General features: G+C 59.9%; 1 protein-coding gene across 1 annotated transcript; it reads right to left on the minus strand.

Annotated features, from left to right (window-relative positions):
- Positions 1 to 624: 624 nt before the first annotated feature.
- Positions 625 to 6,770, minus strand: ZP4 (zona pellucida glycoprotein 4). Its single transcript, XM_008149879.2, has 12 exons — positions 6,596 to 6,770; positions 6,274 to 6,395; positions 6,094 to 6,196; positions 5,428 to 5,577; positions 4,288 to 4,475; positions 3,680 to 3,777; positions 3,057 to 3,187; positions 2,684 to 2,873; positions 2,462 to 2,609; positions 2,116 to 2,191; positions 940 to 1,056; positions 625 to 728 (listed from the first exon to the last, which is right to left on the minus strand). The coding sequence occupies exons 1-12, from the start codon at positions 6,768 to 6,770 to the stop codon at positions 625 to 627; spliced, it is 1,602 nt and encodes a 533-aa protein (XP_008148101.2).
- Positions 6,771 to 17,318: the final 10,548 nt, after the last annotated feature.

Genomic DNA, 17,318 nt, shown 5'->3' on the forward strand with positions numbered 1-17,318 from the left:
TCAGTTAAGTGACTATTGCTCCCTGCTCAGCTGTGTGAAGGGGCCTGGTTTGACCCCAAAGCAGCTGTTTAAGAGCCAAGATGAAGACGGTGCTGGAAGGCCGGGCAACCACAAGCTCCCTCTTGCAGGCGAGTGGGGACACCTCGTCTACCAGGCGCCTGTCAGGGCTGGCTGGGGAGGAAGGAGACCGCCCTGAGCCTGACCCACAGCACGTGCTCCCATGGAGCTCCTGGCGCAGGATGTTCATCTCCAGAAGGAAGTGTCTCCCGCCCTGGTTTCCCCAGACCCGCTCTGCCCAGCGTGACCGTGTGGACGAGTTTCGTTGTGCGCATCTCTGCTCGGTCTGAGATGCTTAGTTCCTGTGAGCACCGAGCCGTCAGCCAACCATGCACCTCTAGGCCCATGGTCTTCCCCTCAGAAGGGCGAAGGGCTGGGGGAGGGAGGTAGGTGCCCCGGGTTTCACTCTGTTCATGGTAAAACACACCCTTCCTTGCCCTCCAGCTGGAAGGAGAGATGCCAACAGCAGACGGGCAACGAGCTACCCAGAGACCAGCCGTGCCAATGAGACGCGGGCACGGGCTGCTGGTGAAATCTCGGTTTATTGGTGCGTTTGGTCTGGGGAACTCAGCTCCATTTCTTCACGGCCAGGTAGGTCACGCCCAGGACTCCCACAATGAGGGTCCCCGAGAGGCCGGCCACCCACAAGGCCTGGGAGTCTCCCGCAGCACCTGGTGGAGGGGAGGCGAGGGGAGGTGAGGGCGGTGACCTGGGCAGAACAAGCTGTCACCTGAGAGGTCCACGTGGATGGTGAGGGAGGGGGAGCGGGGGGGCGGGGGGGCGGGGGCGAGGGAAGGGAAGTGGAGGGGGGCAGGGGGGTGAAGGAGGGGAAGCTTTGGATTTGCCTCCCGCTCCAGGCGTGCCGTTAAGTCTGCCACTCACTTGAGTATTTAGGGAGCTTTGGGGAAGGGTCCTCGGTGGCCTGGAGCAGGATCATGGGGCCCTGGCTCGAAATGCTGGCGGTGCTGTTGGGGTCATGGGCCTCAGAGCTTCTTCTTCCTGTCGGAGAGAGGCGGGAGAGGGGTTGTTAGCGTTTTGCACACGGGGTGGTGGGGGTTTAGGGAGTGAGTCCGATGCGAGGCAGGGTTCCTCACATGGACAGCTCTGCTCCAGGCCTGAAGAAAAGACCATGTTAAATCTCACCCGCTGAACCTCCGATGAGCAGGTCTTAAACCTCATTAGTACGTTAATAGGAATCTGAGCAAGACAGACTTCATGGAGCTCTTACCTCAGTGGCAGCAGAATGGGGGCACCCAGGTCATGTCAGACTGCCCTGCCCTGCACTGCCCCTCTTTCCTGAACAGTTACTTACACAGTAAATAGCATATGAACACCATCATGCAAAGGTAACTGGTAATCGGTTCACAGAGCAGAGCTTTGTTTGAATCCCACGTCTTTCGCCAGCGACGGGGCCTTGGACCTGTTGGTTCTAGTTCCAAAGGGATGTGGACTCGGTTGCGTTGGAGTCAGACATGCGATACTTAACAGGTGTGTGTGTGTGTGTGTGTGTGTGTGTGTGTGTGTGTGTACCAGCAGAGACTTAGAGCTTCAGGGGACATGGATGGTACTAATTCAGGGGCGAGACAGTAAATGATGCGCGCGCGCGCACACACACACACACACACACACACACACACACACACACACGAGCTCTGGGCCTCCCTAGAGCGCATATTCTAAGCCTCCAGTCACGTCCACTTGTAGATCTTCAGGCCACGTAGTCAGAGGTGCTTCAAGCAGGTGTAGAGTCTACCTTTACAAGCTACCCAGGTAGAGGGCGTGTGTGTGTGTGTGTGTGTGTGTGTGTGTGTGTGTGTGTGTGTATCGGGCCACGTGTAAGCCATGACCATTGGACTCCTGGCTTAGTGAAAATTCATATGGAAAACGCCAAGGCTGAGAGTTGCTGGAGGATTTTAACTTCTGATGAAAAGGCCTGGGATTCGGAACATCCTAGAAGTCCTTGGAGGGGCCTCGTTAATAGGCTCATCTCCAGTCCAAGTCACGTGCACACGGGGTGGGAGGTTAGCCGGGACGCATGTCAAGAGCTTGGATACTCACGCCTGGCCACAGGGCAGGCCACACAGGACAGGGACCCCGCAGGCTGGCAGACGGACACGCTGCAGTGCAGGAACACCTGGGAGCCGAGAGAGTGGGGGTCATGGCGTAGCCCCTCATCCTGAGAGGCCGAGAGCCCCATTTCCCCCCGAGGCTGTCCAGAGGGGTTAGAAGGTCCCGGCACCCCAAGCCCATGCCACGGGGTCACTGGTACCCGGGATCATTCCGAGGCAGCACCAGCAGCCAACCTGGGAGGCCAGCCTTGGCCGAGGAGTGGTGTCACGTGGACACCATGGAGCTGGGGGTGCAGAGCCCTGCCGCGGCGGGGGGCAGGGAAGGAGCATCATACCGGCCCCCCGAGCGCCCGTCCGGCCCCCGCGTCCACGAAGCTGAAGGTGAAGATGCTGAACCGCTGGGCGTGGGAAGGGAATCGCAGGCTCTCGTTCTCCGGGACGGGGATCAGCTGGGTCTGGTAGTTGTCTCCGGCGTAGGGGCATCTAAGCACGACACCCACAGTCAGGGGGGGGTGGTTCCTGGGGGGCTGCCTCGGGCACAGGCGAGAGCCACTCACCCGTTCACCAGCAGCGCCCACTGCGGCTGCTGCCCGGGGTCGGGGCCGGGCGTGGCCCAGCACTGACGCAGCAGCAGCCCCAGGGCGGGGTCGGTCCTGTGGCGGAGGGCGACCTCCACGTAGATGGGGTCCCGGAGCAGCTTCGCCACCGGGTAGTCACCCGCGCCGTAGTAGGAGCTGTAATTTCCATCTGCAAGAGGCCACAGTGAGGGGAGGCGGAAAGGCCGAGCCAGGACGCTCGGGGCTGCGTGAGACGGGCCATCGCCCATGCCAACGCCTCTGGCAAGTGTCCCGTGGCGCGGGCAGGGTCTCCACGCCCCGAAGAGGGACAGGCTCGGGCTGCAGCCGAGCGCTCCGGCCAGGAGGGTCTCACCTTTCGCGATCTGAAGCTCCAGGGTGAGGGCTCCAGGCCGGGTCTCGGGAAGGGGCGGTGGGAGAAGGAAGACCTGGACATTGACCGGGAGGGCGCTGCTGCTCACGGGGTAGGTGCAGCTGACGCGGAGCCTGCAGAGAAATGGGCGTCAGCCGCTCCCCGGTGGGCGGGCGGGCCCCTGGCGTGTCATGCGGGAGGAGCTACTAAGTGCCAGGGGTTGGACACGCTTGTCAACATGATGGGCGTGGTTCCTGGCCTGGGGGGGTGGGCTCTATTTGAGTTGGGGAGACCACTGTGGAAAGGGGTCGATATTTAAGAGGGGAAGATGTCAGAAACGCCCGAGAACAGACTTGGGCCTGTAGAAACAGGCGCCTTCGGTGAAGAGTGCACAGGGATTTGATACGAAGATAAAACCATAACGGAGGTGGGGGGGGGGACAGTTGACAAGAAACATCTGGAGGCGAGAAACACTGGGGTCAGGCAGGTGACAGGTTCTCTGGTCGCCAGGAAACGTCCCGTGGAGTCGGGGTCTGGGGACCGAGGACTCACCTACCAACCCCTGCTTTATGGCAGGAGGGCAGCTTGGCCTAGGGGAGCAGCGTCAGGTGAGCGGAGGCCTTTACCTGAAGGTACTGTCCCGGGTGATGGAGCCACGGCTCCAGGTTCTCACATCCTGGGCTGCAACCAGCTCATTTTCATAGACGGCCTGGTCCCCAGTGACCTGGGAGGGCAGGTGCAGGAGACGTGGCATGCCTGTTGGCCAGGGCCCCGCCCCAGCCCCTACTGGCCGTGACCGCTGCCCCAGCCCCTGCCTGCGGGACCCGGCCCCCCGCGATGCTATCCTGTTCTTGTTTGTTGCGTTTTCTGTCCACAGGCAAAGGCAGGGGACATAGTCATGTCACTTCACTTGAGGACTAAGGAAAGGGAGGGGCTGGGACGACTCAGGTGAGGCCCCCAGGAGGTGCCACCGTCTCAGGTGAGCTCAGGTGAGGCCCCGGCTTGCTTCCGGGGCAGGGGGATAAGAGGCGCCCCTTCCTGTTCTCTGCTGGTGGGGGCGCCAGGCCTCGTGCTCAGGGGCGGTTGGGTGGCACAGGCCCTGGGGTGAGCTCTCCTGTCCTGGAGACCAGCCTCCTGGACGCAGCATCAGGAGACCCTTCCCGCCCAGAACCCCAGCTCCCCCGCCCCAGCCGCCTCCAGGGTTAGGACCCCAGCGGAGGGTCCGCGTGCTCACCCGTCTGGTGGTCCCGCAGGCAGTGAAGGGGAACCGGAACAGGGCGAAGGCTGGTGTGGCCACCAGGGGGCGGCACTCACTGTCGTTCCCGAGGGCCAGGCGCACGGAGTCCAGGAGCAGGGGCGGGGAGGTGACGTTGCGGGCCACGGCCACGGCGAAGTGGCCGTCCCGGCTGCAGCGGGAGGTCACTGCAACAGCAGAGGCTGCTCAGGGGTGTCTCTGCCAGCGGCCGGCTGCCCGGGACCCCAAGAGTTTCGTTATGTTCACGGCGCCCCTGAGAGGTAGCACGGGCGGCCGGGACTGGGTGCCGGTCCAGCTGCCCATGCCCGGCTCCAGGTCCCTCACGGGTGCCTCCCTGTGTCACCTCGGTGTTTCTTGTTCGCTGTTTTCAGGGCTTAGGACAGAGGGGCCTGCACCCACTGCCGAGGGGCGTTTGCATTGGGAAGCCTCAGCGGGATGTGGGACTGTGGGACGTGGAGACCCTGTGGGCTCCCCTGGCCGGGGCGGGCCATTCCGGGCTCACCCAGGTGGCGCCTGCACCTGGACTTGGCTTCCAGGCAGCATTCATGTTATTTTTAAAGTCCTCACCCAAGCATGAATGGGTGTGGGGTAGGGCAGGGTAATGGTAAGATATGTACACATATAATACCTCAATAAAAAAAATAAAGTCCTCACCCAAGCAAACTCTGTCCATGAGTTAATATTTTAGAGAGAGTAGAAGGGAGGGAGGAAGGGAGGGGGGAGAGTGGGAAATGGGGTGAGAGAGACACATCCCATCAGCTGGCTGCCTCCCACATGTGCCCTCACCAGGGCTGGGGGGGTCAAACCTTGACTGGGAATTAAAGCAGAGACCCTCTGGGGCCCAGGCCGGCTCTAACCACTGCACCACACTGCCCGGGACGCCTGTTATTTCGTTCTGCGTGGTTTCTAGGAGCCCAGATGCCAGGAGCCTGGAGGAAGCTCAGGCCCTGAGCCCAGGGGTTCAGGACGCCCTGCTTGGGCCTCCGCCTCCAGCCCCCGGTCCCGCTCGGCACCTGCCTCCTGAGGTGGGGGGAGGGGATGGGGGAGACCAGCCCTCCCCCAGGCTCAGCTGCAGGTAACAGGCAATTTCCTCCGCTGCCGGTAGAGAAGCCGCCTCACCTGTGTTTCCATAGTAACAGGACCTGCCGCCGGGGTGGTAGCAGCAGCCCAGCGCCTTGCAGTCCCGGGGAGTGGCGGGGGCCGGGGCGCAGGGCAGCCTGTCCCCCACGGGGACCGAGTCGCACAGGTGAGCACCCGGCGCGTCGCGGCCTAGAGGGTGGCGAGCAGAGCGGCCCGAGCTGGGACGGAGCCGGGGCCTCAGGGGTCTCTGCTCCGAAGGCTAACGCTCCCGTCGGGTCTGGGCCACGGGAGCAGAACCGGCCCTGTCCCGCCCGCGGGGAGGCGGGGAGGTCGCGGGGAGTGAGGCCAATCGAGGCCACCTGGGAGAGACCCCGAACTCGGGCCTTTCTGAGAAAGAAAGTCTAACAAGATCCCTAGAAGCGGGGGCTCCTTACTCTCCTGCAAGGGCAGTTTCCCCCGTGGGGGTGCCCTCCGCCCAGCACCCGCGTTCCCGCACGCCTTCCTGACAGGCAGGGGCTGGGGCGGCAGATCCGCGTGGCCTGGGCGGGTCTGTCGCCCCGTTTTATCAGCGTTGCCCCTTTAGACCCCGGGCCGCAGGTGGAGGTTATCCGGTGGATGCGCGTGGGGGAGGGGGTCAGGCCCCGCCTTCACCTTCACGAGTGGCAGGTGCCACTCACGGCGCAGGTGGCCCGGCCCAGCCCGTACCTGGCAGGCCCACGGGGCACTTGAGCAGCTGGGCCGTGGCCACCGCCCTGTGCCCGGCTGGGTCCACCTGCTCCAGCCCCACGGGCATGACGTGCTGGGAACCCTGCAGAGACGGGCCGGCGTCAGCCTGGGGGCCGGGCAGCGGGCGGCTCGGGGTCCCCAGGCCCGGGTCCTACTCACCCACTCGGTGACGTAGCAGCCGCCGTAGGCCGCCTCCAGCACCAGGGCGCTGCCCGGGCCCCCCGTCACCCGGGTGCCGCAGCCGGAGTCGTTCTGCAGCCGGTGCAGCTGACCGTGGTCGTCTGGGGGGAGGGGGGGCAAAGGTCCGGGGGGGGGGGGCAGTCACCACGGCGACCGTGCAGGGAGCGGCCAGCTCCACAGGGCCACCCACCGCCCAGGAGCGGAACCCCAAGGCCCGCTGAGGGGGACAGGAGGCCGGAGGAGGCAGAGGAGAGGAGCCATTGCCCGGTCCAGACCAGGGGCGTCCGGGCAGCAGCCTTACCCCAGGCTATCAGCGCGGGAGGAGGCCCCGAGCCCGGGCCCAGGGGGTGGAGGGTGAACTGGAGGCCCTGGGGCCCGCAGTGCAGTTCACCCGCATCTTCCGGGGCCTGGGGCTCGGGCTGGCCGCTCAGGGCCAGGGCCAGGGGCAGCCAGAGCAGCAGGGGCCACAGCCGCATGGCACCGGGGGCCGGGGCGTCCCGCAGGTCAAGGTCGAGGTCAGTGCTGAAGCCGGAGCCGGCGTCTGGAGCAGGAGGGTCCCTTTTATGCGGAGAAGGTGTGGGCGCACAGCTGTCCCCGCAGGTGGGGCTCCGTAGGGCTCCCTCCAGCTCCTGCGTCCCAGCCGGGCCGGCAGCTGCCGCGGGTTAAGCGGGTTAAGCGGGTTCAGCGGCGCGATGGGATCGAGGGCCCCGGGGCCCGGAGAAACCTGGGGCCTGTTATCCGGAGGCTCCCCCGGGGCCAGGGCAGAGCCGACCGCTCACCGGCCTCGGAAGGGCATCCTCCGGGACCCTGCCCGTCTGGGCAGGCCCTGCTCCGCCACCTGGAGCTGCAGGCCCCGGGCAGGGTCCTACCTGGCGGCATCCGTGTTCTCGTCTGTAATGTGGGCACAGCGCGTGGTCGGCGCTCCTCCGCGTGGTCAGGGCCCGCAGGATCCTCGTCCCGGGCCCACAGGTGCTACGCTTTCCCGAGAACCCACGGCACCATGGGCCTGGCTCGAAGTCCCAGGAAAATGCCCACCGGTTCCTGGGGAACGCGGGCAGAACGTCCCCTGGTCCCGAGAGAGAAGGCCAGCCCAGGAGGCCTGACGCGCCCCACAGCCTGTCTTGGTCGTCGGCGTGCTTCAGCGACATTCCATCCGGGCCTGAGGGTTCCGGCTCGCTCTCCACGCCCCTGTGCTCCCTGTCCCGCTCGGTCACAGCGCCAGGCCAGGCGGCGGGGGCACCCCGAGAGGTGTAGGGATGGGGACCCACTCCCCCTGGGAGGGGACCGCGGGGACTCCCACCACTGTGCCCCGTGAACTTCTAGCCTCACGTTTATCCTCTGGAACAATCTCCCAAAGCTGGCGAAAAATCTTCGCCAAAGCACAGAATTGCCGGGCCGGCGTGGCTCAGCCATTGAGCGTCCCCCTATGAACCAGGAGGTCACGGTTCGATTCCCGGTCAGGGCACATGCCCGAGTTGCGGGCTCCATCCCCAGTGGGAGGCGTGCAGGAGGCAGCCATCCAGTGATTCTCTCTCATCATGGATGTGTGACCACTGTCAGTGAGATACAGCTTCTCCATCTGCAAAGTGGGGATGGTCGTTGACCTTCCTCAAAAAACCTCTGTGTTGTCCTCTGTTGAAATGGGACGGCAACGACTCTATTACTATTTCTACTGAAGCCTCGTGGGGTGTTTCATTTTGCACAACAATGAGATTCTATAGATCTATATATCTATACATCTATACACCTATAAATCTATACATCTATGTCTATATCTATACATCTATATCTATCTATATCTATATCTATATCTATATCTATCTATATCTATATCTCTATATCTATATCTATCTATATCTATATCTATATATCTATATTTATATCTATATATCTCAGATATACCAGATATCCTGGGTATGGCTTTGAAAACCAGATATACGTTAGTTATTCATTCATTGGGGGAAATTCCATCTCTGACATCGTACATCCGTGGTCGGCAAACTGCGGCTCGTGAGCCACATGCGGCTCTTTGGCCCCTTGAGTGTGGCTCTTCCATGGCCTGGGCGAGTCTATGTTGAAGAAGTGGCGTTAGAAGAAGTTTACGTTTAAAAAATGTGGCTCTCCAAAGAAATGTCAATCGTTGTACCGTTGATATGTGGCTCTGTGGACTAATGAGTTTGCCGACCACTGGCCTACATTATTGATTTCTCTGCATCCCAGGGTGAAAGACTCACTTCCAAGTGGAAACGCTGACTGTTAAGTCCTTAGCCCGGATGCACCTGCTCGGTGAGCGCCGCAGGTTCCCGCCTGCCGGCACCAGGCCCGATGGGTGCAAGTCGCGGCCAGGCATGTGGCCCTGGGCTGGAGGGCGGGGAGCCCAGGGCGCTGAGCATGGAGCTGGGACTTGAGGAGACTCGGGCCCAAGCGGGGGCTTCACCCCCTCCCCCATCTCCCTCCCCTTAGCTTAGCCCGGGAGGCAGACACCCCCCCTACCCAGTGTGCGGGTTTCAGGATAAAGGAGGTGGCCGCTCTCCCTGGCCACCAGGCTTCTGGCACGTTCCCCTCCGGCTGCCTGTAGTCAGAGGCGACTCTGTGAAATACTCGGGACAGAAAGTCAAGTGGAACATCGGACCCTCAAAGGGACGGGGCAGGAACAGCAAACGCGACTCCTTGGCAGGGCCTTCTCGCCTCTTCTCGCCCCCTTTGTTCCCTCATCCGTGAGGAGGAGGCTCAGGCACGCTCCCGCTCCCCGAGGCCTGAGCCCGCCTCCTGTGGTCCTCGAACCTGAATCCTGTGTCGGGATCCTGGTTACCAAGGAAATGGAAACGGGGACAGAAATGTAGACGCTGCTCGTCTGCAGAATCCTAAGGGAAGCAGAGGAATTGCCCACAAAGGACCCCCCCCTCCCCCGCCCCCCGCTCAGGGGCTCTTGTTTTACTGCTTTTAGGAATCGCCCTTGTTGTGATATTAATTGCTTAAATGCGATTTTGAAATATATACAGACATTCGTTAGAATTAACGGAACTCCCCCACACACACACACTCACCCCTCTTTAATGAAGGAGCATAAATGCCAGGCTACTTAGTGAAGGAATTAATGGCAAGGCCAGAGGATTTGCAAGTTCAGTGCATGGGAACGTCTCCCCTGTCAGAGCTCGTCCCGGGAATTATTTTGTAGGAACCTCCACAAGGGGTTCTTTGCAGAAACGCTTCCCTTGGGCGTCCGTGGAGCCCGCTGCTTCAAGGCTGGCGGGGACATCCGGGCCAGGGCTTGGCGGTTTGGCGGCGGCCGTGCCCGCGTGCGGGGAATGTGGGCAAGCGGCCTCGTGAAGGCAGGCGCGGCCATGCCATGCTGAGCAGGCGGACAGCAACGTGGGTGAGAGGAAGGAAGGAAGAGAAGGGAGGCAGGTGTGTGCCCACGTGGCATGAGCCTCTCATGTTTTCGCTGCCGTCTGGAAAAGGGCCACCTGCTAACCTGACTGACTCAGGCCTGGCCTGCGTGGCAGCTTCGCAAACTCCAGCCCAGGCGTCCTCACACTGCGGCCCGCGGGCCACATGCGGGTGTTTTTGCCGTTTTGCTTTTTCACTTCAAAATAAGCTAGGTGCAGTGTGCAGAGGAATTTGTTCATAGTTTTTTTTTTAAACTATAGTCCGGCCCTCCCACGGTCTGAGGGACAGGGAACTGGCCCCTGTTTAAAACGTTTGAGGACCCCTGCTCAAGACCTAAGCTCACAGCCAAGCGTGGTCTGAAGTTAAAAGCCTTTAATTAAAGAGCAGTGGATGGAGGGCAAGTCATGTTCTCGGCCAGTCTCTTCCCTGACAAAGATCAACTTGGATCTTGACAGAGCCTACTGTCCTTTTGCATCTGAGAACGCACCTGTGGAATGTCGGGGTAACTAGTAACGCCCCCTTTTCCAGACCCCTCGGGGCACAGCCAGGGTCCCAGGACGCAGACCACACATTCCCTCCCTGTTACCGTTATCGTGTTATTGCTGATTGTTACCTGTCCTGCCTGCCCCAGTGTCACAGAAGCAGAGTCTATCAATTTACTTTTTATCCAATCCCAGAGGTACCCCCCTTCGCTTTCTCCCGCCTCCCTAATCTATCACCAATGGATTTCATGTAACCCACTCACCTCTCTTGATTATCAATAATAATAAAATCGTAATATGATAATTAGACCAAACAGCCGAACGACCTTCCGGACATACTTCCGGACAAAGCTGCGGCAGCGGGGGCCGAGGCAGAGGTGGTTAGGGGCAACCAGGCAGGCAGGTGAGTGGTTAAGGGCAATCAGGCAGGCAGGCAGGCAAGTGGTTAGGGGTGATCAGACAGGCAGGCAGAGTGGTTAGGGGCAACCAGGCAGGCAGGTGAGTGGTTAAGGGCAATCAGGCAGGCAGGCAAGTGGTTAGGGGTGATCAGACAGGCAGGCAGAGTGGTTAGAGGTGATCAGGCAGGCAGGCGAGTGGTTAGGAGCCAGCGGTCCCAGATTGCAAGAGGGATGTCCGACTGCTGGTTTAGGCCCGATCCCACAGGGATCCCAGCAGTTGGACATCCCCCAAGAGGTCCCAGATTGCAAGAGGGTGCAGGCCAGGCTGAGAGACCTCCCCCCACTCCTTCCCCCCACCCCAGTACATGAATTTCGTGCACTGGGCCTCTAGTAATGTATAAAACAAGGTGAAAAACCGCCCTTCTCCAGAGCATGATCTCAGTACACTGAGGTTCTGCTTCCCAGCAATTGTTGACAGTTTGGCTCAAATGCACTCGCAAAAATTCTTGACAGGTTTGAATGTTCTTTTACCTTAACACGTCCGTGCCCTACAGTTCTCAGTGTTGAAAGGGGAATTGCCAGTGACAGCTCTGAAATGGCCCAGGGACACTTCTCGCCACCACAGAATAGACCCTTTACGGTTTGGGCAGCACAAGACAAGGTGAGACCAGACAGCGGCACAACACGCCACGGCCGCGGCCGCGAACTACTGCCGAGACGCTGGAGGCAGAGGCAGCCTCCCGTGCAGCCTGCCGACCCCCCCCCCCCTCCCGGGGGCCCGCAGGGGCGCCTCGTGCGGGGCTAACGACGCAAGGAAAGCAACCGCGAGGCCGTTGCTGGAAATGGAATTGATCTGATGGTTGTGCTGCTAGCAAGTCTGTGATGCCGAGGCCAGCCACACAAAACAGCGGGAAATAAACACTAAGAAAACGCAGTATTATGCTCTGCTTGCAGATAAATAATGGCTGTGTAACCGGACGACCCAGGGGTCCGGGCTGCCTGTCACGACTTGAGCCAGTTCAGCAGAGACAGGGTTGAGTCCTAGATGAGCGTGTATTCCAGTCCTGCCGGCAGCGAGGAGAGCAGCAGGGCACCCACAAACATCCGCTCTGCCCCCCATCCCCCATAAGCCAGCTGCTTATATTGGGTGGGAGGACGAAGATGACTCGGGGAAGTGGGCAAAAGGGTACGTCAAATGGGCAGTTTCCAGGGAATGGGGGCCGGGCATTGGCAAAGGCCTGTGGGTGTGCAAAGGGCTGGGGGTCTTCAAAGGGCGGGCGGCTCTGGTCTCTGCAACAAGGTTGTCAGTCTTCCCATGAGGACAGGCAGCGGCCGGAGGGGGAGGAGGGGCCGATTTCCAGGTGAGCTCCCAGGTCCCACGGCTACTCCCAGCCAGGTGAGCACGGGCCTTTAATCAGAACAACGCCATCGCGGCTCACAGAGCGTGATGGCTGTTTCTCACCGTCCTCGCTGGTCCCCAATAGTCTACACCAAGTGGCCAGGTGATGATGATCTCTGAACGCATAATCATCTGGCCACTCAGTGTACATCCTATAGAATAAAAGGCTAATATGCAAATTGTCCCCTCGACCAGGAGTTCGACCAGCAGGCAGGCTGGCCAACCGCCCATGTCCCCTCCCCCTGGCCAGGCTGGCCGGACCCCACCCATGCACGAATTCATGCACCGGGCCTCATATATATATATATACACACACACACACACACACACACACACACACACACACACATATATATACATACACACACTGAGTGGCCAGATTATTATGCGTTCAGAGATCATCATAATCTGGCCACTCCGTGCATTTCCTCCGCCATCACAGGGAAGCAACACATTTCTCTTTTCAGGATGAGTTTAAGTGCGTTCTCGGCTTCCTATAAGCCAATCAGTGATTTACAAAACACACAGACCCTTTGAGACAGAGCGGATTTGGAATGTTTTCTGATTCATGTTGAGCTTACCGGGTAAGCTGCTGTCAACAGCTGCAGGGCAAGGCGAGTGTTGGAGTCTTCTCCTCCCCCTCCCCCACGGATGTAGGGCGGATGGGGGGGGGGGCGGGTTGCTGGGGCCGGGGGCTCTGCATCCATGGGCCAGGCAGGGAAACAACGTGGGGGGAGAGGAATTGGATTTCAGATGCTGCCTTGGTCATTCGTGGTAAAAAAATGGATGAGGATGATTACCTCGAGGTGCGCCTTTAAAATTCTTTTGTGTGTAATAAATTGCTTGTCACGGAGTGTGAAGAGCTGCAGGAAGCGTAAACATGGCAGTGTTTCAGCGAGATGAATGTGAATGCCGGACGCCACCTTTGTCCGTGGGCTGAGTCAAAATGTGAGATTCTTGCCCTGGCCGGGGTGTTCAGTGGTTAGAGCGTCGGCCGGTGGACCGAAGGGTCGTGGGTTTGATTCCCGCTCAAGGGCACGGACCTCAGTTGCAGGTTCAATCCCCGGCCCCGGTCGGGCATGTGCAAAGAGGCAACAAGCTGATGTATCTCTTTCTTTCTTTCTTTCTTTTTTTAATATATTTTTATTGATTTTAGAGAGGAAGGGAGGGGGGAGAGAGAATAGAAACATCAATGATGACAGAGAATCATTGACTGGCTGCCTCCTGCACACCCCCTACTGGGGATCGAGCCTGCAACCTGGGCCTGTGCCCTTGGCTGGAATTGAACCTGGGATCCTTCAGTCCGCAGGCCGACGCTCTATCCACTGAGCCAAACCGGTTCGGGCTGATGTATCTCTTTCACATCAATGTTTCTCTCTCTCTCTCTCTCTCTCTCTCTCCCTCTCTCCCTCATGCTTCTTTCTCCTCTCTCTCCCCCTCCTCCCTCCCTTCCACTCTCTTTCTAAAGATCAATGAGATCAATGACAAAAACATCCTCAGGTAAGGATTAAACACAAACCAACAAGAATACAACAACAAAACAAAACAAAGAATACAGCGAAAAACCAAAATGTGCGATTCCTGACTCGCTGCCCTTAGCTTCTGGGGCAAGTGATTGATGGTTATTGCTCTTTGTTTAGAAAAACGATCTTTGGCCTCATGTGGCTGTGGGATGGAGGCCCATGGCCGTGGGCCCACCACAGGGCTAGGGCAGCATTGCCTGGGGCTGACCGAGCCGCCTCTGCCTGCTTCTCCCTGCCGCGTTGCGCACATCACTCAGCCTTAGAAAGACCCTGCAACTTCCCCGGGGTCAGAGGGTGGGAGCCAACACCTCGCAGGGCCCTCGGGGTGCTGGGCTGGGCCAGGACGGGCCGGGCGGGTGGTCTGGACATCTCGCCGCTCCCATCCCACAGCGGGGGCCAGTCTAGGTCACAAGGGCAGACTGCCTTTCACCTTTGCTTTTCTTCTCTTGGTTTGTGGTACCTTTGAGGAGAAGATGGTGCCATTCGGTACCTGGATACACACAAAATGGCGTTTCTCTTAGATTGCCTATCATCGAAGACTAGAGGCCCAGTGCACGAAATTCCTGTAGGGTCCCTAGTGGCTGCCAGCTGATGGCAGGGGCCTTCCTTCGTTCCGTGCCTCCCCCTGGTGGTCAGCGCACGTCATAGCGAGCGATCGAACGCCCAGGCGGTCGAACTCCCGAGGGGACACTTGGCCTATTAGGCTTTTACATATATAGATGGGTGTCAGGCTGGCTGGTAGGGTCTGAGGTGGTAACCACTGTGTGTGAGTCTTTTTGCTTCTTAGAATTGGAAGGCATACAAGGGCTCATTTCTGTGGCCACAAAGAGGGGACCTGCTCGTTATTCAGGGACAGACTTTGAAAAATACCAACTGTCTATAGATCTACCTGGAAAAATAACTCTTAAAGCTAAAAACAGTGTAAGCGTATCGTTAGGGTTTGCCCTCACGGTCCTATGGACGATGTTAATTTTGCTCTCAGCTCTTGGTTCATTGCCTCATTTGGGGACTATCATATGCGACATGTGACTCTCTGCCCAATCGCATGGAATAAGTCCATGAAGACGTTTCCAGTGTCCGGTGAGAAGTCGGGGACGAGCGGGTGCGAGTGCTGGGAGCACTGGGGAAATTCTGTGTTCTGTGTTCTCTCTCTCTCGGATTCACCAGGGAATTCTCGGCCGTGTCTTTTCATAAACAGCGGCGTTTAGCCTGCGGTTTCCCAAGCGAGCACCCTTTCCCCAGTCAAGTCTGGGAAGCTCGGGGGACGGGGGCGGCGGCTGGGGAGGCTGGTGGCGCCGTGTCTGTGCGAGGTCCCCGGGGGAGCCGAAGCGTCTGCCGCGTGGGCCGCCTTGGGGACCGCACGCCCCGGGGCAGGCGTTCCGGGTCCCAGGGGCTCCATTCCGCTGTAAGTTGTTTTCCTGGGCGGATGTTGTTTTCCAGTCTGAGCCTCAGAAGCTGGGTCACTAGTCCCTGCTGGGGAACAGAGCCCCGCCTGCCGCCCCGTCTCTAAGGGACCGAATTCTTCTCTGAGGATGAGGCTCTGGGGTGAAGCCTCGGAGGGGCTCCCCGGGGAGCCGGCAGGTGGCTACCCGGGGCTCGCCCGGCACCTCTGCTCACTGCGTGCCCACAGGCCACCCATAATGGCCCGGCTTCCTTCGCTTGGCTCGGCCTGGTGGGTGCCAGACGTTCCGGGTTCGGCGCCCACGTTGCTTGAGTGCTTTGTGGGCACAGCGGGGAGACACCAGAGGCCCGCTCTGCTCCAGGGGCGCTGGCGTTGGGGTTCCAGGCAGCAAACACACACACAGGAGGGACCCGGGGAGCGTGCGGGGCACAGAATACAGCGGGCAGCAGCTGGCGTTGGGAGGGGCGGCCCCGCGGCTGCTGGGGCTGGTGGATTAACCACATCTCCCGTTCGGGCGGACTGTCCAGGCCTGTGTCTCCTGGGACCTGGTACAGTGAAACGCCAGCTACGTTATTAGGCAACTCACTTATGATACAAAGGATGCCATCTGGTAAATTGCCTCTGAGCTAGGAGGTTCTCTTTAAAATATCTTACCTTATAATAGACAAATATGCAAATTGACCGCACCTTCGCTACGCCCAAGCCACGCCCACCAACCAAGCCACGCCAACCAACCACGCCCACCAGGAAACCATTGAAGGGACATTGGTGCAAGGATGCTGGGTGCGGCCGAGCCCAAGGCCGGGGAAAGCCGCCCGAGGTTTTCCTGGCCTTGGGCACCAGCGGGGAGCCTGCACCGATCGCAGGAAGCCACTGGGGGTCGGCTCCTGCGATCGGTAGCAGGGACGCTGGGTGCGGCCAAGCCCAAGGCTGGGGAAAGCCGCCCGAGGCTTTCCCCGGCCTTGGGCACCAGCGGGGAGCCTGCACGGATCGCAGGAGCCGACACCCAGTGGCTTCAGCTCCTGCGATCAGTAGCAGGGACGCTGGGTGCGGCTGAGCCCAAGGCCACCGCCCGGGGCCAAGCCCGGACCCTGAAAGAAGGCAGAAGGCGGTGGCCACAGCCAAGGCCTGGGTCCCCGGTGCCGGCAGAAAACTGGTGCAGGCAGCCAGGTGAATGAAGGTCTATTGCACGAATCTTCGTGCAAACAGGCTACTAGTATATATATAATGTTAATGATTTCAGAGAGAGGAAAGGAGAGGGAGAGAAACATCAAAGATGAGAGAGAATCATTGATCGGCTGCCTCCTGCATGCCCCTCCCTGGGGATCGAGCCCACAACCCGGGCCTGTGCCCTGACCGGGAATCGAGCTGTGACCTCCTGGTTCCTAGGTCGATGCTCAACCCCTGAGCCACGCCGGCCGGGCTGTGACCAATGAACTTAACAGCCCATCTGTGCCCGGTGAGTGAGCAGTAACAGGTCTGTGTACAAACTAGCCCGGGTGAGCAGCCTTCATTCCTGTTCCTTTCGTGTTAGCCTCTGGGGAAGGGGGTGCCGGGGGACCCTCCCTGGAGAAGGCCCAGGGGTGTGACAAGGTTGTTATGACCCACAAACGAGGCTCCGTTGAGTTTTCACAAACCTCGTCTATTTCCCCTCGAGCGCGCGTACGCGACACCCGGGGCGTTCGCTGCCGATGACTGTCAGGCGAGCAGCTGCTGAGCGCTTCCTGTCGTGTCACCAGCTCCTCGGGGCGTCGTTCACGCACGGCTGTTTGACACAAGCGGACGCCTCCATTGGAACTTTCAGACCGTGACTCAGTGCCCACCGGGGGCCCGAGTGTGCTGGGCCCTGGATGCAATGCCTGGGATTGGCGCCGTGGGTGTCGTTAGGGCTCGTTATGCCAATGTGTATGTGGGCATCGCAGAACATCGGGGCCCACGTGGCGGAGGGAGGCCCGGGGCGAATGATGCCCAGGGACGTGGCTGGGTGCGAGGAGGGATGTCTGGCAGGAGGCGCTGGAAGGATGTTGCCGCGTGTGGGGGTGAGAGGACCCTTTCCCTTGAGCGGGGTCCACGTCGCCTCTCTGTCGCTAGGGCTTAAGACAACAGGAGCAAGGGGATTTCCGCCTCTCCCGTGGAGAGGAGGCCCTGACAGCTCCACGGGGGGCAGGTCGGGGCAAGGAGACGCGGTGTCGTGCCAGGGACCGGACCAGGGCCCCAGCGGCCAGCTGTCAATACCAAGTCACAGTATTGCTTTCGTTTCATCACGTAGGGGCCTCAGGAATGGCTACGTTGAGTTTGCCTTGTCTGGTCTTAAAGGCGCCATAATATCTTAGAAAATACAAACATCCGGTGAGAAAATCTTAAGACTAAAGAGCTAATATGCTAATTAGACCGAACGACCTTCCGGATGACCTTCTGGACGAAGCAGGA

The sequence above is a fragment of the Eptesicus fuscus genome, chromosome 24 (genome assembly GCF_027574615.1).
Source record: "Eptesicus fuscus isolate TK198812 chromosome 24, DD_ASM_mEF_20220401, whole genome shotgun sequence".
Lineage (NCBI taxonomy): Eukaryota > Metazoa > Chordata > Mammalia > Chiroptera > Vespertilionidae > Eptesicus > Eptesicus fuscus.

Excerpts from the sequence above, each read along its gene's own strand:
- ZP4 (XM_008149879.2), bottom strand. The coding sequence starts at position 6,770 with ATGCGGCTGTGGCCCCTGCTGCTCTGGCTGCCCCTGGCCCTGGCCCTG. Across the intron at positions 6,396-6,595 it reads TCCCGCGCTGATAGCCTGGG|ACGACCACGGTCAGCTGCAC; the intron begins GTAAGGCTGCTG and ends CCCTCCCCCCAG. Across the intron at positions 3,778-4,287 it reads CCTGCGGGACCACCAGACGG|GTCACTGGGGACCAGGCCGT; the intron begins GTGAGCACGCGG and ends CTGCCCTCCCAG.